The sequence below is a fragment of the Mobula birostris genome, chromosome 4 (assembly GCF_030028105.1).
Source record: "Mobula birostris isolate sMobBir1 chromosome 4, sMobBir1.hap1, whole genome shotgun sequence".
In the NCBI taxonomy this organism is placed as follows: domain Eukaryota; kingdom Metazoa; phylum Chordata; class Chondrichthyes; order Myliobatiformes; family Myliobatidae; genus Mobula; species Mobula birostris.
The window spans coordinates 41,228,189-41,247,871 of record NC_092373.1 but is presented as its reverse complement, the minus strand read 5'-3'; the positions used below and the strand labels follow the sequence as shown (position 1 = coordinate 41,247,871).

Genomic DNA, 19,683 nt, shown 5'->3' with positions numbered 1-19,683 from the left:
CTGAAGTCAGCACATACTTGTAAGACCTCTATATTGGCTGTCAGAAGAACCATCAATCAAGCCTAAGATGATATACTTTTTCTACCCAAGCATACATATATTCATCAAGAAAGATCAATCAAGACAGATTGTTCTCATTCTTAGTTCAAGAGTACTGAAGCAAATTTTAATCATCTGCTAAAATAGTGCAGGTTTTCATCCTCTAACACATCTACATGTTCAAAATACCAGCAGCAATATCAGCAATGTACTTCAGATCTATAGGAACCACATCCTCAATTAGTTGAAATATTATTACAACAGAATATACCTCTGACATTTGCATAATTCTCAGAATACCAAGAATCAATTGATATATTTATTTCAGCAACGTTTGTGATAACAGGATAAAGAGGTTAACTGTTTGTGGAATCCACATCAATGGATTGTCAATGGATGGTCAGGCCAGCGTCTATGGAAAAGACTAAACAATCAACGTTTCAGGCCAAGGCTTTTCTTCAATACTATTTACTCTTTTTCATAGATGCTGCCTGGTCTACTGAGTTCCTCCAGCATTTTGTGTGTGTTTCTTGGATTTCCAGCATCTGCAGATTTTCCAATCTAACAGCAAGACATATCTGCTTTCTCAATTGTGTGTATTTGACACCACGGCACCACTTGAAGTACAATAGCATGCTTTGCCAGTATTTCCCTCCCTCCGCTTGAATGAACAAAAGTAAAACAGATTATTTGGTCATCCTTGAATAAATGTGGCCAGTACTCATCCATCTATAATTGTTCTCAAGATGATCACCTTATTACAGTGAGGGTTTACGAATTCATTTTAGAAGGCCATTTTGAATAGACAATACTTTTGTGGATCTATGTGACTTTAGACTAAAGCCACATATGGACAATGAAGAACAAAAACAAACAAAATGAGATTTAACAAAATTCCAATGGTTGAACAGCTACCATTACCCCTCAATTGTTGAGATTTGAATTAACCTCCATTTTTAATTGCTTTGATTTCTTGTTTACTAGTCTAGTGTAAAAACCACTATGCTACAGTACTTCTAAATTCACACCTGTAAACTTGGTGATCAAGCAAGCAGCCTCAATTTTGACAATACAAATGCAAATCAATTAGAAGATCAATGGCTGCAAACTGTTTTAGGAGATCCCAAAGTTTCGAAATTTTCCTTTTAATATCCCAAAATATTTTTACCGAATAATTTTGTGAAGCAGTAATCACTTCGTAGGTATCTGCCACATTTTCACACAAAATAAGCATAGTGAAGTAGATTCTCCTGGGGAGGACTGCAAGGGAATACACCACTGCTTAAACAGGTATTTAATATCCTAATCAAAATTCACAGAGCCTAAGTTCATTATTTCAATGTCACACCTGTAACAATGCATGCATTATTACCACTGCACTGAAATGTTAATTATTTAGATTGTACCAAAGTCCAAAGTAAACTTAAAACCTAAATTAAATGTACATGAACTAGTTAAGCTAAATTGACTTTTGATAATAATGTTAGATTTTGAAAGCAAAGTTAAAGAGTAATAGGTTCACTAATCTGAAAGCAACTAATCTTGCCTTATATATTTTTCATCTGTTGTCCCAGAGCAAGCAATCAGTCAATTATAATGACCTCCACAACTTAAAATTAGTTAAAGGGAATAACTGATTCAATAATTATCATATTAGCTAGCTTTGATACTGCAATTAAAACCTTTATGGGGAGATTATTTTGCTCATTAAGTACCAAATTAAAAAAAAACAAGAATAACTTTACAAATTCCACAATTGTGTAATTCTCAAAGCAAATTACAAATTTAATAAAAATTGTTTTAAATATTTTCTCTGCATTTTACTTCGAAATATCCTTCTGAGTAAAAGCTCTACTCAGTGTAGTAAATAATGCAAAGATTCTGCTTATCAATTTGTGCCATCAGCTGATTCCAGCTGAAGTTGCAATTTGGTATTACTATTGTGCTCAGTATTCATCCATTGGTTGCCTTACAAAATGGCTTCAAAGAGAATACATTCAAAAACCACTGGAAACTCAGCACCCGCAATCAACTTTACAAAATACATTTTAACAACTGATATATATGGGATTACATACACATCTTTACAGGAAGCAAATATACTTTCGACTAATTTCATGTCATTCAGCATCAGTGCAAGACGCAGAGCCTCAGGGTATCTGTTGAATTTTCGGAAAATACTAAGAGCACACCGAAGCAGTTCAGAATTTTCAGGATCAGGAACGTAACTGACACAGCTGGAAAAAAAAAGCAAAAAAAGGTCATAAGTTGCATAAATTTAAAGACCAACAAACTTTGAGAGTTTAAGTAATAATTAACTTCATTTTGGGGGCAAGCCTTCCAGTAAATTCTAACGCAATCTAGGTGTTTAATATATAAAAGTAGGCAGAATCAAAAATTATGATTGATCATTTTTATGAATTGTATTCAGATTGTGATATAACATTTACTGCAATCCATTTCAGAAAGCTTTCTTCAGACACCAAGATCCCTCTCCACTCATGAGATAAAGCTGGCATGCACGAGATGCTGAATTTCTAAATCACAAAGGAAGACGACAAAATTGGTTTCTACACAAACTCAAATGTATCAAGACCAAGCAGCCTCTTGAAATTGATTGGAGCTGGAGGTATAATGAAACCAAAGGATACTGGTAAAAGACGCTCACTTTCAAGAAGCATTTGACCTGAATATTCAAATTTGACATTTTGAATAAGAAAACTTGAGTCACTTTCAGGAAGTGGGGAAATTAAAAAGCATTGGAGAATAGAATACAAGTCTAGGTTAAGGAGTTAGATGGTGCAATAGTACTATATGCAGCAGTTCCATCAGTTAGATAGCACAGGGTATGATTATAAATGCAATTATTATAAGGTCACAAAGTAAATATTAACATTTTTTAAAAAAACAAAGCATTATGCAATACTTCTACATAGATTTTTGCTTTTCTACCCAGTAAAAGATCAATAAACTTGCCTTCCATTAAGAGACAAAAAGCAATTAGAAGTTGAAATTGTACTAGACATACGAACAAGTTCAGGACATAACTAAAACTACAAAATAAGTTTAATTTTCCACTGTTATCTCTTTACAGAAAGAGGAAGCAACGTACCTTGTTAAATATAAGCAGACTTTAGAAAATGCATTTTCATCAATATACTCTTCTAGCATATCAAGACGTTCAATTTCCATGAGAAGGTCACATGCTTCGTGTTCAGCATTGTGAGCCATATTATAGGGAACCACTGCTTTTACCAGATTGAGCAATACCTCATGTTGAGCTTTATCATTCTCATCTATCTCCTGCCATTCTTTTGCAACTTCACCAGCCAAATGCCTAGAAGAGGATAATTTTAATGTCAAAAATACATCCTTAGTAACAAAAAGATTGCAGATAAAAGAAAACTCTACATACAAATTTGAAAAAAATTCAAGCAGTGTTGAAGCTTAAAAGAAAATGCAGCACCATATAACGATGCTCAAGTAAAATGGAGAATCTTTCCCTTAGTAAGTTTGTTCAGTTCCATTATTTTCTTTTAACAACACTGCCAAAGCAAAACTTCCAATAATCATAGTTCCAATTCAGATGTATAATGACTATTCAGGCAAGAAGTACTCTTCATTTCAGTCTGCAATATCTTGTGTATTTAGTTTGTCTTCCTACCATCCTTCTCTTGAGTAATTTTACTTATATTTAAATCACAAAATAGTCTAAAAGTACAAATTCACAGAAAAGATTTCGAATATATTACATAATGGTGCTAATAAACCAGTGATATTCTGCAGGCTGCAGACAATACTTCTAAATACCTCTTTTGAATTACTCTCACTGCAATCTGCAGCATGCAATTTCCCTTTAAGCAATGTTCTTTTAAATCAACTTAATGATCTACAGATTTCAGAATTATCTCAAGGATTCGGCAGACCAAGCAGGTACAGTACCTTTAAGCTGATAAAGGTTATCACCCTGCTGAACTGAAACAGGAGAGCGAACTCCAAGCCATGCTGAAATGCCAAGGGATGAGGCCCCCTGTGCTCAGCATCTTGTTAGCAAAAGTGCAGTTGCTAGAGAACGAAATTGAGGACCTGAGAGCAAGATTGCCATATCAGAGAGAAATGAGGGATTATTCTGTTCCATGTCTGAGTGAGTCGTGGCTTTCTCTGGGAATGCCAGATACAACAATTAAACCAGAAGGCTTTTCGATTTTCTATATAGACCAATCTGCTGATATGGAAAAGGCAGAAGGTGGAAGTGTGTGTTCATGATAAACTCTTGGTGGCGCTCAGATATGGCAATTTTGTTAAACTTGTGTTCCCTCGACCTTGAACACCTATCAAATGCCGACCATTCTACTTACCAAGGGCGTTTCTCCTCCACAATCCTGACCTGCAGTTTACATACCCCAGCGGCTGATTATACTTAAGCACTTGACATACTGCATGATGCCCTTTCCAAACAAGAAAACAGTCCATCCCAATGCATTTCAAATCATAGCTGGGGACTTCAAACAGGCTTGTTTGAAGAAATCCCTGGCCGACTACCATCAATATACAACTTGTAGCACCAGACGTCCCAAGACACAAGACCACTGTTATCCTGAGATAAGGAATGCCGACTGTTCCATACCCAGACTATAAACCCCATTTCCAGAAAAGTTGGGATATTTTCCAAAATGCAATAAAAACAAAAATCTGTGATATTTTAAATCACGTGAACCTTTATTTAACTGACAAAAGTACAAATAAAAGATTTTCAATAGTTTTACCGACCAACTTAATTGTATTTTGTAAACATACACAAATTTAGAATTTGATGGCTGCAACACACAACAAAAGTTGGGACAGAGGCATGTTTACCATTGTGTTACATCGCCTTTCCTTTTAATAACACTTTTTAATCGTTTTGGAACTGAGGATACTTATTGTAGTAGATTTGAAATGGGAAATTTTGTCCATTCTTGCTTGATATAAGACTTCAGCTGCTCAACAGTCCATGGTCTCCGTTGTCTGATTCTCCTCTTCATGATGCGCCATACATTTTCAATAGGAGATAGATCTGGACTGGCAGCAGGCCAGTCAAACACACGCACTCTGTGTCTACAAAGCCACGCTGTTGCAGCCCGTGCAGAATGTGGTCTGGCATTGTCCTGCTGAAATAAGCATGGACGTCCCAGGAAGAGACGTCGCCTTGGTGGCAACATATGTCTCTCTAAAATCCTAATATATGCCTCAGAGTCAATGGTACCTTCACATACATGCAACTCACTCCCATACCATCACAGATGCTGGCTTTTGCACCTTTCGCTGATAACAATCTGGATGGTCGTTTTCATCTTTGGCACGGAGAACTCGACACCCGTTTTTTCCGAAAACGGCTGAAATGTGGACTCATCTGACCACAGCACATGGTTCCACAGTTTTTCGGTCCATCTGAGATGAGCTCGGGCCCAGAAAACTCGCCGGCATTTCTGCATAGAGTTGGTGTATGGTTTCCTCCTTGTGTAATACAGTTTCAAGTTGCATTTCTGGATGCAGCGACAGACTGTGTTGAGTGACAATGGTTTTCCGAAGTACTCCCCAGCCCAGGTGGTTATAACTGTCACAGTAGCATGACTTTTCTGTGCACTTTTCAATCTTATTTTAACTCTGTCCCAACTTTTGTTGAGTGTGTTGCAGCCATCAAATTCTAAATTTGTGTATATTTACGAAATACAATTAAGTTGGTCGGTAAAACTATTGAAAATCTTTTCTTTGTACTTTTGTCAGTTAAATAAAGGTTCACGTGAATTAACATATCACAGATTTTTGTTTTTATTGCATTTTGGAAAATATCCCAACCATTCTGGAAATGGGTTTGTACATTTCAGTAAATTGGATCACCGGGCTGTCCTTCTCCTACCTGCATACAGATAGAGGCTAAAGAGCAAAACTCCAGAGTTTAGGACAACAGAGTTGGTCACAGCCACAGGATTGCTTCGAGTCAGTGGACGGAGCCATTCAAAGGCTCATCTGTGGATCCGAATGAATACAACATGTTTGTAACAGACTTTCTTAAAAAGTTGTAGACAAAGGCGTCCCCACACAATCAATTAAGAGTCTTCCCCAATCAGAAGCCCTCGAACCATGAAACCGTAAGCTGTGGAGGGCCAGATCAGAGGCATACTAGTCTGGTGACCAAGAAAGTTACAAGCAGTCCAGGAATGATCTCTGGAAAGTCATCTCATGGGCAAAGTGGCAATTCCGGATCAAACTTGAATCAACAGCTCGATAGTTGTGGCAGGGCTTGAATACCATCACCTCTTATGAAGTTAAATCAAGCGACGTAGGCGGCAGCAGGGCATCGCTTCCAGGTGAGCTCAATGCCTTCTATGTTCACGTTGGGCATCAAAATATGGAGGAAACATTATGAACTCCCACAGCCCCCAATGATCCTGTGATTTCAGTCTGAGGTCAACGTGCAAGCATCCTTCAAGAGGGTGAATCCATGGATAGCATCCAGCCCAGATGGTGTACCTGGCAGAGTAATAAAGACCTGTGCTGATCAACTGCCTGTAGTGTTCACCAATATCCTTAACCTTTAGCATTGGCATTCTGAGGTACCCATTTGCTTCAAGCAATTATACTGGTGCCCAAGAAGAACGTGGTAACCTGCCTCAATGACTATTGCCCAGTAGCAGTTACATCCACAGTGATGAAGTGTTTTGAGAGATAGTAATGAAACATATCAACTTCTTCCTGAAAAGAGACTTAGATCCACATCAATTTGCCTACCAGAGCAACAAATCCACGGCAGATGCCATCTCATTGGCTCTACACTCAACCATGGAACACCTGGACAGCAAAGCATATACATTAGGATGCTCTTTATCAACTACAGCTCAGCATTCAATACCATTATCCCCTCAAACCTAATTAATAAGCTCCAAGGCCTCAATATTGTAATTGGATCTTAGATTTCCTCACTTGTAGACCTCAGTCATTTTGGATTGGCAACAACATGTCCCCCACAATCGCCATCAGCACAAGTGAGCCTCAGGGTTATGTGCTTAACCCCCTACTCTACATTTATGATTTATTTCTGTGTGGCTAAACACAGCTCCAATGCCATATTACAGTTTGCTGATAATAATGCCACTGTCGTAGGCCAAATCAAAGGTGATGATGAATCAGCATGTAGCAGTGAGACTGAAAATCTGGCTCACTCAGTGTCAGCAAGAGCAAGCAGTGGATTATTGACTTCAGGGGAAAGAAGCCAGAAGTCCAGGAGCCAGTCCTCATTGGAGGATCAGAGATGGAGAGGGTCAGCAACTTTAAATTCCTCAGTATTATCATTTCAGAGGCCCTGTCCTGGGCCCGGCATAGAAGTGCAATTACAAGGAAAGCATGGCTACACCTCTACTTCCCTGGGAGTTTGTGAAGATTCAGTATAACATTTAAAACTTTGACAAACTTTTATAGAGTATGTTGACTGACTGCATCACAGCCTGGTATTGAACACTGATGCCCTAGAATGGAAAAACTAACAAAAAGTGTAGTGGATACGGCCCAATCCATCACAGGTAATGCCCTCCCCACATCTGCACAAAGCGCCATTGCAGGAGAGCAGTATCCATCATTTGGGACCCCCATGACGCAGGATACGCTCTTTTCTCACTGCTGTCATCAGGGGGGTCGGTACAGGAGCCCCAGGACTTATACTACCGGGTTCAGGAACAATCATTACCCCTTAGCCATCAGGCTCTTGAACCAAAGTGAATAACTTCACTTGCCCCGTGAATGAAATGTTCCTACAACCTATAGTCCCACTTTCAAGGACTCTTTATTTCACGTTCCCGATATTTATTGTTCTTTTACTTATTATTTATTTATTTTTGTATTTGCAGTTTGTAGTCTTTTGCACACTGGTAGAACACCCAGGTTGGTGTTGGTGCAGTCTTTCATTGATTCTGTTATGGCTATTCTTTTATGGATTTATTGAGTATGCCCCCAAGAAAACAAATCTCAGGGCTGTACATGTGACATAAAAGTACTTTGATAAGAAATTTATTTTGAACTTTGAACAAGCATTAAAAAAAAAAAGCTGGAGGCACATTCTATGGAGAGAAATGGACAGACGTGAAACATCAAATGCCCATTTCCCTCCTTAGGTTCTTCCTGACCCACTGAATTCCTCCAGATTCCAGCACCTGTAGTCTCGCGCCTGAAAGCGGTCTTGGATTTATACAACACAAGACTCAAGAGTGCTAGCGTATGCAAAGCAATCAACTAAAGCCTACTGAGTCTATGCCAGTAATTTTCTCACAAGTCACTTAATTTATTCTTGTCTTTCAGCTAATTCTCCATACTATTTAATAATCTTTTTGTTCGTGTAATTAAGTTGCTTGGTCAAATACTCATGTGCTCTAGCAATCAATATCACAACATCTAAACAAGAAAACAATCACAAATTTTACTAAACATACCTGACATATTCATGCCCCCAAGAAGCTAATTCTTCTTGAGATCCTAGAAGCCTATATTTCAGACATTCCCGCTCTCCACTCATGGTCATGGCTAATACTGACACAATGTCAGCACAGAATCGCTGCAAACAAAAAAAAATCTTTACTACAGTGAATATTATCACTTTTCACTTGGAATTTACAGTTAAAAGAAACCCCTGAAATAAGATACATTTGTTAATCTCCAAGTTTGCATGAATTCCAAAATGGGTATAGCTCCACAGCATTAAAATGCTTCCATTTGAGATACTGCCCTTTAAACCCAGCTGGTGAAAGAAAACAGGTGGAAAATAAACACACTGCTGATGATGTGAATTGGAAATAAAAATACAAGGTGATGGAAACACCCAGCAGATGAGACTGTGATTATAGAGAGAGAAAAATAAGTTAATACTAGAGTTTATTAATTTTAAGGCAGTATTGGACAATTCCGATACAAACAGGAAATGTCTGCATTCATTAGAATTCCCATGGCTGTAACTTACCTAGACAGACCAAAGGGTGGCTCCATAAGCTTGCACTGGACCCCACTGGAACAGTGCAGATGGCTACAGATAAACGCCAGTGGAAGTGAGATAGAGAATTAAAGTGACAGTTATTGGAAGATCAGGGTTGTCCCTTGGGAAAGAATGGAAATGCTCTGTAGCAAAGTTAATGGGGAGGGACAAGGCAAGATAACAATTACATAACACTATTACAACAAAGCCAAATGTAAGTATGAGAAAAGCATTATTTCTGTCAGAATATGTTGCAGCCTTCTGGACACAATAGCAAATACTCCAATTTTGGGTAACCTAGTTTTCTGTTTCAGAATTGGTCACTGCTGCCTGTCATAATTTTGGCTCAACTTTTTTTTTTCTTGCTCTGGTCTGGCTTGCTGGGCATGTCCAAATGTCTTTCTATTAGCAACACATTATTCAGACACAGATACATAATCTGATCTCAAGTACCACTCTCACTCTGGTGAAAGTGCTGCTTAGCAGGACACTGATTACATGAGATAGGATGTTGGCAAGACCAACTTGGAATACTGTGTGCCATTCTGGTTGACCTGCTTTATAGGAGATATTAAGCTAAAAATGGTGCAGAAAAGATTCACTAGGATGTTACTGGAACTGGGGGGACTTGATCTACAAGGACAGACTGGATAGGCTGGGATTTCTACTCCCTTGGGCACAAGAGACCGAGGGGTCAGTTTGAAGGCTTATAAAATCATGAAAGGCAGAGATAAGGTGAATGCTCACTGTCCTTTCCCTCCAAGGATAAGGAAGTCTAAAACTAGGAGGCATCAGTTTAAGGTGAGAGGGAAAAGATTTTTTTTTTATTTTAAAAAAAAGGGATCCAAGGGAGAAACTTTTTCATCTCTCGTGCACAAATCTTTTGTTGTACTTCATCAAATGATCCCAGAATAGTACGAATTACTTTAATTTCCCAACAATTCTGATAATTTCATTTTTTAATATACTTTTTAAAGCACAAATTCCAACTGGTCCTTTTATGTTTGGTGTTTTTATAGTGCTTGTTTTTCACAATTTCACTTTTCACTGGTGATAGACTCTGTCTCCTTGCTCACACCTTGAAATCCTGAGATCTAATCATTGCTTACCGATCACCTTCTTATTCACTGCATGTGTAAATCTGAATATTACTGAGGTGGGCCTGCATTGACTCCTGGAGTTCCCTCTCTCATCAAACCAATGCCCTGCATTTCGTTCACTGACCAGCTTACCTAACTGTGCATTACATTTCCTCTAATGCATTATATTTGAAATATAAAGTATAATCAGTGGCTACTCTATTAGGTACACCTGCTCAATAATGCAAAAATCTATCAGCCAATCATGTGGCAGCAGCTTTATGCATAAAGCATGCAGACACGGTCAACAGATTCAGCTGTTGTTCAGACCAAAGATCAGAATGGGGAAGAAATGTGATCTAAGTGACTTTGACTGTGGAATGATTGTTGTTGCTAGATGGAGTCGTTTGAGTATTTCAGAAACTGCTGACCTCCTGGGAATTATTTATTTATTTATTTATTTTTTAATAATACACACAGCAGTCTCTAGAGTTTGTAGAGAATGGTGCAAAAAACAAACAAAACATCCAGTGAATGGCAGTTCTGTTTCCGAAAATTCCCTGTTAATGAGAGAGGTCAGAGAAGAATGGCCATGCTGTTTGAAGCTGACAGGAAACCACATATCATAACAGTGGTGTGGAGAAGAGCATCTCTGAGTCTGTAAACATGTCAAACCTTGAAGTGGATGGACTGCAGCAGAACATACACTCATTGGTCATTCTACAAGAAGTAACTAATAAAGTGGTCAATGAGTGCATATTGTGATAAGAAATAGCAACTGCCTCCGAAAGATCCATGTGGATACTAACTGCAAATGCTTTCTCACTTCTAGTCAACATACAAGAGCTGCACAAGGATTGAGAACTGATAGGTTACCTTTAACATAATCACTTTAGGATGCTAGTTCTGATTGTAGGAGTAATCTGAAACTGTATAAAAAGAGCAAAACATGACAGAAATGATTCAAATATGAACGAGAAATGTGGGCTTGAATTTGGGAGGGTATAGAACTTTCAATAATTGATGAGAAATACGTAGCCAGAAATAAATACATTCAACTAAAAAATGTCCATCAATGTTACCTTTTCCTTCAAGAAACTGTTGAAAACTATCGGAAGCACATAATTACTTCACTGAAGGCTACCAGATTTACAATGCCAGCTGTGAACAGGCACATCTGGCCATGCTACCCAGCAACCCCTAATTTAACCTTAGCCTAATCAGGGGATAATTTACAATGATTAATAAACCTACTTCTGTCTTTGGATTATGGGAGGAAACTGAAGGACCCAGGGAAAATCCACGTATTCTATGGAAGGATGTACACACTCGTTACAGAGGACGCCGGGATTGAACTCCAATGTTTTGAACTGTAGTAGCATTTGGCTAACTGCTACACTACCGTGGCGCCCTTTATGCTTTTTCAAGCGTAACATTTAGTTTATAACTTACAATATAATGGAATTAAAGGATTGAAGAAGTTGAATAGATAATATGGGGACTCTCAGGAGATACAATCGGATAATGGGTCTCCAATTTTGGGATAGGCTGTGAAAGACTGGGCATTCATTAGGTGTACTATATACCCAAGCATAAGGGATGATAGAAAGGATGAATGGACTTACAAAACAACAGGTTCATTTACTGACACCAACTGACAACTTACAAGGGTGGCTGACTGTATTAGCCCAAGCCTTGCACAACCTGACAACAGACTTTTGTCCCAAGGATCACCGATGACCAGGATGATCAAATGTAACCGAGGACTGGAGAAGGAAACAGGCACTGAAGAAAGAGCTCCCACTGTAGGAGGGAAAGTATGGGTGCACATTCCAAATTCTCCAGTTAGCAAGGGGAAGACTGTAGTAACATTGGGTATCAGTCCAAGGAAAAGATCAACTCGTGTGTTTAAACATGGAGAAAATGACCAAATGAGAATGATTTAAAACATTTGTAAAATTGATAATAATAGAGACATTGTTTACTCCCAGATGAAAATGACAGCTCTGGAATTAACTCTGTCAATGGCATGGACCTTCACAAGTAGAGGTCACCGTCTGGACATGCAGGAAAAACATACAAAGACCCACCACAGAAGACATTCTCCATTCCAACAATACACACACATCTGTGAAACTTAATCATGATTAACTGCGATCAGATTCGCATTACTCAGAAAAATGGATGGGACTCAGGAATAAAGAGGAAGTGAACTAATCATATTAGCTTTGCTTAGAGCGCAGTTTATTTTAATTTATTGCTTATATGGAATTCATATTATAGTCTCACTGCTTAAATAAAATTATAATAATTCTAGTTAACTTGTACTTACCATAAATTTCCTATAAAGTACTAATGTGGAATTAAGGGGTAGAGTGTAAGAAAAGAGTTAAATGTGATTCCTCATTAGTATACCCTAAAATAAAAATGGAAATGTGAGACTACATTGTATTTCCTTGCAGTGTGATTATTTCGATAAAATACAAGAGAATCTGTCCACAACAATCCTTTGAGAAATTTAAGGAAATACAGGTCTATAGCCATAATAGTGGAAAATGGTGAAAAACATCTGTCTGGGGAAGGTGAGATTATTGCGCAGGTACTAAATGCATAAGAAGGTACCAGTGTAAGGGGTTTGGAAAGATATAAAAAGGGACAATTTCTTTGTGCTAGGACAGAGTTTTCCCTTAGGTTTAGTAATGACCAGGCCTTGTGTCCATACTGGAGTTGGAGAAAATAGAAACAAGTATGTTGAGAGGGTGGGGGAGGGGGAGACATGAAAATTTGTTCAGCATTGTGCAGATCAGCTCGTTTAGTGGATTATAAATATTAATTTGTTTCCTGTACTCCTACTTCACAAACCATTTGTTTACTTTTTTCTATTGCATGTTCTAAATGACTCTATTAAAGTGATTTCTTGTGGTTTAACAAATGTACAATGTCTCCTTAGTTTGCGAATACATACACCATTGCCTATTGATGAATCAGCAAAGAACAAAATGAATTTTTAACTAATTTCCGATACAACTACCTTAAAGTTACCTTATTTTCTCCTGATGGCATTCCTTCATAAATTTCTTTCAGCTTTTCATAATGTGGTCGAAGGAACTTGAGTGGCTTAGGAACAGATGTCATGGAAGTGGTTGAAGAACGAATTTGCCTTCGGAGCTCCTCCAGTGCAGCTCGATAAAGTTGAGCGTTTGGTTCCTAGGAATTAAAATGCCCAAGAATGCAGTTTTACTCAAGGCACCTTTAAAGGCATCTTAGAAATTTTCAAGGCACCAGACAGGTTATACAGTTACAAGATACTGAAGTGTTTAGGATGAAGGTTGCACTTGCAAGGTTTCAAAAAAGGACTTATACAAATTGAATCTAAAACTCAAGACCGTCAAGTGTATCATGCATGCTGAGCTATTAGTGTTTAATATTTTATTCTTTGCAGTACGTTTATGTTTTCCAGAAGAGAAAATGAACACAATCGGCTTTTAGAACAGAAAGTGTACTTACACTCAGTCTTTCCACAAGCAACTCCAGCTCTTCTTGCAGCTGCTTATCCTCTTCAGACTGAAAAATAGTTGACAACAAAAAATGGAAATTGTGAAATAGTTACACAGTACCCCATGAAAACTGAACTCTGCTTCACACTGTGTGAACAGAATAGAAACTTGGGAAAACGGGATTCTCAAGGAGGCACTCATGGAGTGAAGTTACTTCTTGGCTTCGCTCCATTACTGTTTCATTTTATATTCATGAGCACCTTTATTTAATTTACTTTTATCTACACTAAAAGATTCATACAATAGAATTTTTTTCCTTTTCTTTTCTCTTTTTTGTAAGTTTAGATCCTGAATCTTGAAGATATGAGTAAAGAAGCACAAAATCTAAACTTCGAGAATCTAAATCTGCAAAAGATGCCAATGGCAACGGGAAAAAGAAACTTGATCTCAAACAACCTGAATTAACCTATGAGATAATGTCGAAACTGCTCCGTGAACAATCGGAAGAAATACGCAGAAATGTTACAGAAGAGATTAAATCAATTACGGAAGCGGTTAATGCTCTTGACCATGAAGTTACACGGCAAAAAAACAAGATTACCAATTTAAAGGAGGAAGCGCGCAACAGAGATCAAAAAATTCAGAGCTTGGAATTAAAAGTTTTTTCGACAGATAAACAGCTGGAGAGTCTTAAATCCAAGATTATTGATCTTGAAAATCCATCCAGAAGACAGAACTTACGTATAATTAGTCTCCCTGAGGATGTCAAGGAAGGAGACCCTATTCTTTTCTAAACTTCTAAAGGCTGCATTCAGCTCTGAATTCCCAGATGTTCCTCCATTGCTCGATCGTGCTCATCGTATTTCACGTCGAAAACCAGATCCTCAATCTAAACCCAGACCAATAATTATCCAATTTCATTATGTTCATGTTAAAGAGCAACTAATTCGAGTCACCTGAAAGCAGGGAATGATTAAATTGCAAGATCAATTTTGGTTGTTTGAGATTTTCAGTCCCTAAGTGATGAGAGTGCGACTGACTTTCAAACCTCTGATGTCGGAATGCTACCAAAAAGGTTTCAAACCAGCGTTATTGTACCCTGCGTGTCTAAGAATTTCTCCTCTGAACAGCCGGCTACGCTTCTTTAATTCTACAAGTGCTGCTCGAAGTTTCTTGGATGAACTTGAATCAGATGCCACAGTCTAATTAATGTACGATTCACGCAATATTGGTTTTGATTTTTTTGTCTTTTTTCCAAACTTATAATTCATTTATGAAGGTTGACCTTCATAAGTTTAAGATTTCTGGTTTTGATTGGTAGCGTTGTTTTTTTTTAATATATTTTACCTAAATTTTCCCTTATCGGTGGATTAGTTTTTTTCCCGTTAATTTGTATATTTATAAATTTATGATTTCCGAAACAGTTGTTAGTTGGATTTTAAATCTTTTATTTTATGAGGGGGAATATTAAGTTTTTTCTCGTATAACCATGATGGTGTTTTGTCTTCTTCTTCCCACAATACCTTTTGTTTTTTTTTTATTCCGCCATCTTTTTGGGTTCTTCTTCCCATAATACTTCTCCAGATTACCTTTTTTTCATTTAACTATTCTCCCTTACAAATATTCAATATTTAATAATATGTATTGGTATCTCTTTTTTATTCTAATTTCAGAATCTCGTTGTTATAGGGTAGTTTTTCTTCTGCTTCGGATCTTAGGTACTCTTCTTACCAACACATATTTTGTGAGCTGCCTTCTTGAGAAATAGGGGTAGATTTAGTGTTAGTTAGGCTTCTGGCTTTTTCTTGGCTTAGTTCAGTTTTTTTCCGGGTGGTGGGCAGGGGGACTTTTACTATTAGTTTGTTTTTTCCAGTTGGGCTAATCTGGAACTACAAAAATGTCTGCAGTGTCGTAACTTCTGTTTCCTTTCCAAATGCTGATTCCTCTTCCGATTTCATGAGTTTAAACTTTGGTTAACACTTTACATACCAAAAGGTTGATTCTTGGTAAATATGGCTCAGAGGATTAATCTTGTTTCTTGGAATACAAATGGATTATTAAATCATCCGATTAAAAGAATTTTTTTTTAAAAAAAGCATCCCAAAGAATGAATGCTTATATTATTTTTGCCCAAGAAACTCAATTTGAGGAAAGAGGATAATCAGTGCTTTTTCAAGTTTTGGAAAGAAAACAGTATCATTCAAACTCCAGAGCTAAAGTGAAAGGAGTTTCAATTTTTTATAGATTCCTCAATTGCATTTGTGCATCAGGATACGCTCTATGACCCAAATGGTAGATTTTTGTTAATTACTGGTTTACTTTTTAATAGAAAAGTTGTTATGGTTAATGTTTATGCCCCAAATGTGGATTATCCAGAACTTTTAAGCAATTATTTACCTCCTTTCCTAATTTAAATGATTATATATTGATAATGGGTGGTGATTTTAATTGTTGTTTAAATCCCTCGATGGATAAATCTATATCTACTCAGGCTTTACCAAACAATTCGGCTACTATTATCAACTCGTTTCTGATCGATTCGAGAATCTCAGAGATCTGGAGATTTCTACATCCTAAGGATAAAGAATTTTCATTTTTCTCACGTGTACATCATACTTATTCTAGGACTGACTTTTTTTTTTAAGACTCTCGTTTAATTCCACCCATGACTGATTGTAACTATGACATCACTGCCATTTCTGATCACGCACCTTTGAATCTTTCTATCAAGTTAACAGACGTATCTTCTATACTAGACAATGGCGTTTTAATTCTAATTTGCTTCAAGATTCGGATTTTGTAAAATTCATTAAATATCAGATTCATTTCTTTTTTTTTTTAAAACTAATGCTACTGATGAAATTCCCAGTGGGGTTATATGGGACACATTTAAAACATATATCCGTGGTCAGATTATTTCTTACTCTGCTGGATTGAAAAAACGAGTTAAGAATGAAATACTTGTGTTGATTGATAAAATCAAAGATATTGATAAAAAATATGCTATTGCTCCCAATGAGGAACTTTACAAACAGATAGTTGAACTTCAAGTGGAGCATAGTTTACTCTTATCATCAATTGAAAACCAACTAATGAAAACAAGAAGTTTGTTTTATATACACAGTGATAAATCTGGTAAATTATTAGCTAATCAATTAAAAACAGCTTCAGTCAAACGTCAAATTATTAAAATTTGTAAACCTGATGATACTTTGACAGTCGATCATGACGAGATAAATAAATCTTTTCAAGAATTTTATACATCTCTATATCAGTCAGAATTTCCTCAAGATCCCAATGAGATGTTTGACTTTTTAAGGAAATTGAACTTTCTAAAATTGATGTCCAAAGAACGCTTAAAGTTAGAAACACCTATTACGGATGAAGAAATAGAGTGCTATTTCTTCAATGAATTCTGGTAAATCACCCGGTCCAGATGGTTATACAGTAGAATTTTTAAAGATGCAATCAGTATAGGTAAACTACCACAATCATTTTATGGAGCCTCTATTGCCCTAATTTAAAAAAAAGGATCTTACTGATTGTGCATCATATAGACCGATATCCCTGCTGAACGTAGATTCTAAGATTTTTTTCTAAAATATTAGCATCTAGGTTAGAAAAGGTATTGCCTCAAAATATTTGAGGATCAAACTGGATTTATTAAAAATCGTTATTCATCTTTTAATATTAGGAGATTAATGAATATTGTCTACACTCCTTGACTTAGAACTCCAGAATGTGTCATTTCATTAGAAAGCCTTTGACAGAGTTGAATGGCCATATTTATTCAGTACGCTTGAGTCCGATATTTATATCTTGGATTAAACTGATATATCATACTCCTCTAGCTTCAGTTTTTACTAATAATCAAAGATCTCCCTTTTTTCGATTATCTCGTGGTACTAGACAGGATTGTCCTTTAAGTCCTGTATTATTTGATATCACTTTAGAATCTCTAGCAATTGCTATCCGAGATTCACCAAAGATTTTAGGTATTATTCATGGAAATGAGATATATAAGTTATCAATATATGCAGATGATTTACTACTATATATTTCTGACCCAGAGAAATCCATTCCTGCAATTTTATCTTTGTTGGCTAAGTTTAGCAAATTTTCTGGCTACAAACTGAATCTTAATAAGAGTGAACTTTTTCCGTTAAACATGCAGGTCCGAAATTATAAATCCTCACCATTTAGATTAGTTACTGATTATTTTACTTACTTAGGAGTTAAAAATCACCAAGAAGCATAAAGATTAATTTAAGGCTAATTTTTTTCCTTTATTTGATCAGATTAAGGGTTTCTTTACTAAATGGTCACCAATGACGTTGTCTTTAATTGGTCAGATCAACGCTGTCAAGATGATTCTACCCAAGTTTCTATATTTATTTCAAGCATTGCCTATTTTTATCCCAAAATCCTTTTTCGATAATGTTGATTCAAAAATTTCTTCATACATATGGCAGAATAAAAATCCTAGACTAGGTAAAAGATACTTACAGAAGCTCAAAAAGGAGGGCAGTTTAGCATTGCCGAACTTTAGATTTTATTATTGGGCAATTAATATTCATTATTTAAAATTTTGAACATTGAACTGGGACACAGTTTCAAGTCCACAATGGGTTAACCTTGAAAGTAAATGTGTTTCAGGGTTTTCATTAGGTTCTATTTTAGGGACTCTGCTTCCCTTTGATTTTTCTAAATTGGACAAACATATGGATAACCCAATAGTTAAATATACTCTTCGAATATGGTTTCAGTTTTGAAAATTTTTTGGATTGAATCAATCTATTTTAGCAAGCCCTATTCTATTCAATTTTCTTTTTCAACCTTCTTTTTTGGATCAAGGCTATCTAATCTGGAAAACTAAAGGTATAATACGTTTTTCTGATTTATTTTTGGATAACTGCTTCACGTCTTTTGAACAATTATCTAATAAATATAATTTACCTAGATCCCATTTCTTTAGATACTTACAGATTAGAAACTTCTTAAATACTGTTCTTATTACCTTTCCGATTTCATATTCATTGGATATAATGGAAAGAATTCTAGATTTAAATCCTTTTCAGAAAGGTTCAATAGGAATTATTTACAATATGATTATGAAAATAAATCCAGATGTATCGAATTCAATTAAGAACGACTGGGAAAGGGAACTTAAACTTACTTTACCTATAGAGAAATGGCAAAAAAAATTTCAATTAGTTAATTCTTCCTCTATATGCACTAAACATGTGTTGATACAGTTTAAAGTAGTACACAGGGCTCATATGTCCAAGGATAAATTAGCTCGTTATTATTCTCATAAATCCTGTATGTGATAGATGTCACTCTGAGATAGCTTCATTAACTCATATGTTTTGGTCTTGCCCTTTGCAGAAGAAATACTGGGACGATATCTTTGATATTATTTCAACTGTTTTGAATATTGATTTACCTCATCCTATTACTGCAATCTTTCGTTTATCAATGATAGAACATCATCATCTGACCCCTTCAGCTAGTTGGATGATTGCTTTTGTTACACTAATGGCTAGAAGATCCATATTATTGAATTAGAAAGAGATTAATCCTCCTAATTAATCCTCCGGAGGCCGTGGATAGACATGTCAGAATGGGAATAGGATGTGGAATTAAAATGTGTGGCCACTGGGAGATCCTGCTTTCTCTGGCGGACAGAGCGTAGGTGTTCAGCAAAGCGGTCTCCCAGTCTGCGTCGGGTCTCGCCAATATATAGAAGGCCACATCGGGAGCACCGGACGCAGTATATCACCCCAGCCGACTCACAGGTGAAGTGTCGCCTCACCTGGAAGGACTGTCTAGGGCCCTGAATGGTGGTAAAGGAGGAAGTGTAAGGGCATGTGCAGCACTTGTTCCGCTTAAAAGGATAAGTGCCAGGAGGGAGATCAGTGGGGAGGGATGGGGGGGGGGGGGGAGCGAATGGACAGGGGAGTCACGTAGGGAGCAATCCCTCTTGGCCTGAAACATTGACTGTACCTCTTCCTAGAGATGCTGCCTGGCCAGCTGCGTTCACCAGCAACTTTGATGTGTGTTGCCTAGT

The 19,683-nt window shown here is 36.9% G+C and overlaps 1 protein-coding gene across 1 annotated transcript in view; it reads right to left on the bottom strand.

Moving 5' to 3' along the window:
• Positions 1-19,683, bottom strand: part of psmd2 (proteasome 26S subunit ubiquitin receptor, non-ATPase 2) — a 74,798-nt gene that overhangs the window by 41,222 nt on the left and 13,893 nt on the right. The window contains exons 2-6 of the mRNA XM_072255241.1: positions 13,624-13,680; positions 13,159-13,323; positions 8,502-8,623; positions 3,152-3,376; positions 2,118-2,276 (exon numbers count right to left, since the gene is read on the bottom strand). Of these exons, the coding sequence (XP_072111342.1) occupies positions 2,118-2,276; positions 3,152-3,376; positions 8,502-8,623; positions 13,159-13,323; positions 13,624-13,680 (728 nt within the window). The remainder of the gene's footprint in view (positions 1-2,117; positions 2,277-3,151; positions 3,377-8,501; positions 8,624-13,158; positions 13,324-13,623; positions 13,681-19,683) is intronic.